Source organism: Volvox carteri (assembly GCF_000143455.1).
Source record: "Volvox carteri f. nagariensis unplaced genomic scaffold VOLCAscaffold_40, whole genome shotgun sequence".
In the NCBI taxonomy this organism is placed as follows: Eukaryota; Viridiplantae; Chlorophyta; class Chlorophyceae; order Chlamydomonadales; family Volvocaceae; genus Volvox; species Volvox carteri.
The window spans coordinates 587,306-594,311 of record NW_003307583.1 but is presented as its reverse complement, the minus strand read 5'-3'; the positions used below and the strand labels follow the sequence as shown (position 1 = coordinate 594,311).

At 56.6% G+C, this 7,006-nt stretch overlaps 1 protein-coding gene across 1 annotated transcript; it reads left to right on the top strand.

Annotated features, from left to right (window-relative positions):
* Window positions 1–3,500: 3,500 nt before the first annotated feature.
* Window positions 3,501–6,848, top strand: VOLCADRAFT_64353 (uncharacterized protein; the record flags this gene model as incomplete). Its single annotated transcript, XM_002954096.1, has 5 exons — window positions 3,501–3,817; window positions 4,179–4,266; window positions 4,940–5,091; window positions 5,443–5,734; window positions 6,774–6,848. Coding segments are annotated over 5 exons (924 nt in total), but the record flags the coding sequence as incomplete, so codon positions are not given.
* Between the last annotated feature and the right edge of the window lie 158 nt (window positions 6,849–7,006).

Here is a 7,006-nt window from a genome sequence, read left to right as displayed (position 1 = left end):
TCGGCACAACGCATTCGCCAACCGCTCCGCATTCGCCTCAGTCAAAAACGACGAAGACGATGATCGTGATGATGATGATGACGATGATGACGAAGACGGCGACGACGAAGAAGCGTCGCGGCGTCCACCCTCGTCCCCGGCCCCAGCCCCGCCGCCGCCGCCGCCGTCCTCGACCCCCGCAGGCCCCCTCAGCGCCCGGCCAATGTTATCCGCCAAGCTGCCCATCAGCAGGCTGGCTCCGAGACCGGCAAAACCCAGGGCACGGCCCAGCGGCGTCTCCGGAACCCTGCTTGCCGGGTCGGGTCGGGGAGAGCGGGTGGGCGGTGGTGGGCAGAGGGGAGCGATAGGGAGCGACCTACATGAACCGGGTAACTAACCCCACTCCAACATGTGTGTATATATGTATGTCTGGTCTGTCTGGTCTGTCTGTATTGGGAATTGGGAATTACAACTTTAATCCCTAAGCCAGCTGCAAAACAGCCTTCCTAATCCACCTGCGCTCGCGCAGCTTCCGTTTAGGCGCTTGTAGCTCCGAAACCGCCTCCGTCGCCGTTACCCCCACCTCCGACCGGGTGTAACCGTTGGTCGTTACCCCGACTACAGGGAGACCTGGCGGTGCGGGTGCCGCCGCCGCCGCCGCCGCCGCTGGTGGGTCCGACTCAAGCGTTCCTCTTCCCTCCGCCGCCGCCGTAGCTGTCGTACCTGCCTCCCGCTGCCTCTGCCGGCTGTCCTCTTCATCCTCAGAGCTATTCATAATAGCCGCAACGACGACGTCATCGTGTACGGATGGCAGCCTCGTGCTAAGGTGTACGGCAGGCTCCTCTGCCGCCGCCACGGTCTCCGTCATGGCGTTATTATGCAGCGACCGGGAGACTGCCTCCGCCTCCGTCGCTGCCTCCGCCGCTGCCTCCGCCATTACACTCCTTTCAGCGGCCGCAATAGTGGTGGTGGTGGCCGCAATAGTGGTGGTGGTGGTTGCGGTGGCCTCGCTGGCGGCAATCACCGGCTCCAGGACTTGCGATGCAAGCCCCTGCATCGCGAAAGGGGAAGCCATGGGCAGGGACGGTGGCGGCGGCGCCGCTGCCACCGTCGCCCCCGGCTCCGTCGCCATCGCGTTGGCGGAGGCAGCGGCAGCGGCAGGACCCGGAGGCGCAGTACCATTGTACGACAAACTGCTGGTGGCGCCCCCGTCGCGTGTAAGCCAAGGATTAGATGTGGATGGCGCGACAGCATGACGGAGCTGGAAGGCTGCTGACGTGGCGGCAGCTGAGCCTGGGGTATCAGAAGTAGCAGCTGTAGTGGTGGGGGTAGCGGCGGTGGCAGGGTTGCGGCTTGCACCGGAATTCGTACTAGCCGCTGGCGCAGATGGGGCTGCTCCCGACGACGCCGAAGCTTGCGTCGCCGAGTTAGCTGCTTGTCGCCCCCCATCTGATGCTGCTTGTTGTGCGATATCCGCAGACTGCTGAAGTAGGTCCGCGGCATACTGAAGGGCCTTTTGGTAATCGGATGCAGCGGCCCGTCTCGCTAGTTTGCTGGCCGCATGGGAACGAAATTGCGTGGACAAGGCATTGATAAATGATTACTTAGAACTAAGGTGTCGCAAGCGTGTCATGGCGGCTGCGAAATACAATTCCGTTGCTCGTGCATCACATTCCAACTTACCTATCCGTCGCCATTTTGGTCGCGACAAGCGCCAGTCCGCGCAGCACACGCGAGGCATCCTCCAATTGCTTTGGAGCCAGCCAAGACATGTCGACGCGGCGTGTTCGCCGATTTGCAGGAAGTGATGGGTGTCGCGATTGTGCAAACGCTGCCACGCCAAGCAGTAAATCAATGTTCAGGATAGGTATATATGCGCAAGAGAGCTTCAGTCCAATCAATTAGAAACAAGAGTGTCGAGTACGCGCTCCCTTTTTGTCCACTCGTTAGCGCTAAAGCAAACGTAGGCACTCAATGAACTTTGCCAACTCCTTAGTGCAAGCCTTAAGCTAAAACATAAAAGGAGATAGTGTTGGCACATCATTAGTTTCAAGCTGCACGCAGAGTCCACTGACCGCCGTACTAACCTTCAACTGCCGGAAATCCTGGCTTATGATATACGGCTTGTAGCCCCAATGCAATGCAATTAATAGTTGGCCAGTGCCGTTCTAGACACGGAGTATCCTGATGCTACTGATACAAACTACCGCCGGAGTTACAGTGGATCTGACCATGCTATACAGTGCTGCCCGCATAACACAATCACAGCCATAAGAGGAAATCGGTAAAGTTTCACACAGTTACTGCTTGACAGGCCAGCAATCGCAGAGGCCCGAACAGGTACCAAAGCCCCCGGCCCCGTGCATAATTAGGCCGTGGCCTTTCCCCCAGCTGACCATGTTAGTCACTCCCCTACCCCCAGCAGCCCTTTATCAAGGGGGAGATAGCGTTACGATAGGCACGGCGTCCAACCGGGGGTCCAGCAGGAACATGTATTGCCACGCTTGTTGCACCGTACATGACAGCGAATTGATCGATGACTTGGAACTCAATCATTCAACTCTGAACAACGCAACGCAACGTTTTGTCTGGTGTTTCCGAAGAATTGTCAAGCAACTTTGCGCTGGAGTCCCAGCCATATTCGTTTGCCGCTTAGCAGCAGGATCGCCCTTCCAATCGCCCGATGGTTACTATGACTACGACTCTGCTGCGAATGCATGCGTGTGTGCAGCATTAGCGGTTTTACATACCTGTTCCTGTTCCTCAACAGATCTGAGTGAACGTGGCCTTTACACGATTGGGTTGCGTGTGGTATGTGTGCCGGTGATGCTGTAATTTTTGTTTTTATGTTTCAGATTGTATAAGTATTCGAAATCATTGCTCATGTCATCCCCCATCCTGAGGGAAATCAGTTGGGATCTCCCGCACAGGTTCGAATCCTGTCGACTGCGATTCTACCCGTAATGGGCAGTCGTGCCCGAGTGGTTAAGGGGACTGACTAGAATCTGGAGGGGGATATTTTGTTGTATCTTATCGCTAAATTCGTAATTTGAAGACTTAATGGGTGCCTTCCTTTTGCGTGGCACGTCTCGCGTGCTAACGACATCTTGGGATGTGCATATATGCACGCATATGCTTCTTGACGTCAATAAGCAATTCCTTCGCTTCAATTTTGTGCATTTCCAATGATTATGGCCACGTTTTCGCATGGTTCGTAAATTGAGAGTTGAGATGAAGGCGACAGCTTCACAGCAATATGTTAAACTTAACAGCGACCTAGCGTATCGGCATCGCAAACCAATCCTGCAGGGCCCCGCTTGTAGCTGGTACGGTTTTCAACAGTTCGTATATGGTGTTGAGCTTCGCCAATAGGAAGGCTTAAGACAACGCACCACAGTAGTTACGCACATATGTATACTCTACATATTGGCGCGGTTTAATATGACCGTGTGAGACAATAGCGCGTCCGACTCGGTATGTCTTTAGCCTCCGATAAGGTCAACTACTTAATCCCTGCCTGAATGGACGATACCGATAAGCAGAAGAAGGAGACGGAGGATGTCGAAAAGCAACCATTACTTGCGCAACCGAGCTTGCTAGATTATAAGAGCTTAGGTTTTACGACTGCAATTATAATAGTTTACTATGCCTTCTGCTCGTCATTAATGTTAGTCATAAACAAGGTCGCGATCCACTACATTCCTGCCCCGACCTTCATCCTCTGCACCCAGTTGATTGTATCTGTGCTCGTCGTGCTGTTGGGCCACAAGGCAGGCTGGTTAGTGGCAGACAAGTTAGAATGGGAGAAGGCGACCAAGTTTGCATGGGTTGTTGTCGGGTGAGTCGGGTTGACTAAGCAAGCACCTAGAAGCTTGGTGGGGCGCGCAGCCTCGTTCAATTGCTCATCATTGCCTCAACGCATCCAGTTAGCCAAGCAAAAGACTGTGGGACTCCATGTCCATTCACCACGCAAGAGCTGCTAGGTTGCCGCTTCCATGGTCCCCGATTCTTCCTTCACGAGCGCACAACCTACAAAGCCCCCTCTCCCCCCTTGCATAATTCTCCCAATTCCACATCCGGCATATACGCGGATGTCGTTGACTAGCAACAGATATTATGCCGCTATCCACGTGTGCCCAGGGCAATCGTCAGCCCGACGTTCCTTCCCTTTCCTAACATCTACCCGGCCCTCCTTGTAGTTTCCTAGGCACACTGATGGCGAATATCAAGGTGCTTCAAAACGCCAATGTGGAGACCTTTGTCACCTTCCGATCCTCCACTCCCCTGGTAAGCGCCACCAGCTGCTGACCCATGGGTCACACCAGCAGTGATCAGTACCTTAGCCCACCTACCGTATCCACCGCCCGCTCCACCAGCTCCCAGGCCAGGCCGTGAGGGGGGACGTCAGGTGCGACATCGAGGCAACAGCCCCCTATGAGGGGCGACATTACCAGGGGCAAAACATGCCAGGAGGCATCCACCCCATGGGGGTGCATCGGGGTGGTCCGCAGTGGTGAACAGGCCAACAGCAGTAGCAGCAGCAGTAGCAGCGTAACAGCTGCCCAGCCAGGCCTCAGCAAGTCTTCGAACGCTCGCGTACCTGCTACTGCCGCTGTGCCCGCCAACGGTACCGCCCCGAGCAGCAGTACCGTCTTCGGGCTCCACCACCTCCTCCGTGGGGGTTCTGCAAACCGCGCTGCTGCTGCTGCTGCTGCTGCCGCTGCTTTACGGCCGCCTAAGGAAAGGGAGCTATCCGCGCATGGAGAGATGCAGCACCCGGGTTCCGAAGATTCCCACCCACCCACTCACTCACCCACTCAACCCCCGGTTCCAGCATCCTCCTTATCACCGTATCCACCCGCTTGGCCCCCGGCACCCCCACCCCCACCCCTCCTCACCCCCCAACCCCCTGCTCACCCACGCACCCACACGCCCCGCGGCCCGTGGGGCTGACCCACAGGTTCTGTCCATTTGCGATTACGTATGGCTGGGTCGTGCACTGCCCAGCGTTCGGTCATGGTTGTGTCTGGTGGTGCTGCTGGTGGGCTCTGCGGGCTACGTGCTGGTGGACGCGGACTTTAAAATCCATGCATACTATTGGCTACTGTTGTGGTGGGTAGTTGGTTGGGTTCGCAGCCTGGCTAGTAATGCTGTGGCAGTTTTGGGTTTTAGGGTTTTGAGTGGGATCGGATTGCTCGTTGGTGAGTTAAAAAACCCCGAGCGGATTGGATCGCAAGATTATTTACGGGATTCGAACTGGGGTTGGAAGGTTTGCGGGGGGAAGTGCATGAAAAGATTATCTTCGTAGGAGCAGTGTACGGCAACACGTACGGCGTAGCAAGCGCACTAACCAGCCATTCATCTCTCCTTCTACGCACACGCTGAGGATTTTTCGCTTGAAATTGGCGTTTAGAGGAAAATCCCTTTCCTAAGGTTCAATGTACGACAAAAACACATGCGCAGGTACGCGTTCTTCACCTTTGACACGGTGTACGTCAAGCACATGTGCGACACTGTACGGATGACCAACTGGGGCCGGGTGTACTACGCCAATCTCATGGCTTCCGTACCGCTGCTGGTGGTCCTGCCTTTGACCGGGGAAGGTGCCGTACTGCGGGGGCTGACGTGGAGCATTCCCGGGATCTCTACTTTGGCGCTGTCGTGTGTTTTGGGTGTGGCCATGTCCCACGCGTCGTACTTGCTTCGCGAGGCGGTGTCCGCGACGCTCTTCACCATTGTGGGCATCATCTGCAAGGTGGGGGTTGGGGTGGGTGGGGTGAATGGCGGGAAAGGGATGGTGGTGGTGAAGGAGGGGGGAGATGTAAATATGGTTGATGTGTGGGACAGGGGGTTCATATCTTCACCCGTGGCCGCTACCCGGCAGACCCTGTACCCTTCCCCGGTATTTCAGAGCACCCTCATCCAGTCACCCTAGCCGACTTTTCAGTGGATCGCTCAGGTTCAGCACCCACCAACGGCATCCAACGGAATCTGCCGGATCAACGGCGGCTCAACTACATTCCTGGTCAGCTCGCAAGTCAACTTTATCCTAGCTCACCACCATCCATCGACTAGGGACACTCTTACCTTCCACCATCGGAAGGATTTTCGACCCTGACAGGTCTCGATCCCGGGATCTCCTGGGGGCAATGGTCGTGCCTTACCAGTAGTGCCTAACCTGGTATATATGTATGTTGTTACAGGGTGGTTAACTTCGCCAGCGGCCCCCTTTCCCGGGGCAGTCCCTGCTCTCCCCTGCTAGAGGGGCACCCTAATCCGTCACCCCATCCGACTTCAGAATGTATTCGTTGGGTTCGGCAACTCACCACCAGCATCCAACCAAATCTAGCGGATCAACGGCGCATCAACTTAGTTCCTGGTCAGCTCGCAAGTTGATATTATCACGTCCTACACCGTCCATATGATGGGGGGCCACCTCCCATTTCATCACTCCTCAAACACCCGAGGAGCTGGCAGGCGGATTTGAACCCGGGTCGACTGGATCGACTGGGAGCAGAAGTCAGGCCTTAACTTCTGCCAGCCGCCTGCCTAAGGATGTATGCGTGTATCCCCCCTCGCGACTGAGTGGGGACGGGGTTGGGGCCATTGAGTTGGGTCTCGGGGCCGCGTGTGAATGTTTTTGCGGGGGCTTGGGTTTGTGTTTCAAAAGGGGGGGGTCCCGTGTGAACTCCATCCTCAAAGCAAACACGGTACTTCTGGGCCCCCCATCCTCGCGGTCCCCCCCTGCTCCTGCCTCCTCCTCCTCTCCCCCCCGTTCACCCCAACCTTTTCAGGTCGTTACGGTGGTCATCAACGTCGTGATTTGGGACAAACACGCCTCGCCGGGCGGCATTGGGTTCCTCCTCATCTGGTGGGGAAGGGAAGGGGGGGAAGGGAGGGGGGAAGGGAGGGGGGAAAGGGAGGGGGGAAGGGAGGGAGGGGGGAAGGGAGGGGGGAAGGGAAGGGGGGAAAGGGACTGGGGAAAGGGAGGGGGGAAAGGGAGGGGGGGAAGGGAAGGGGGGGAAGG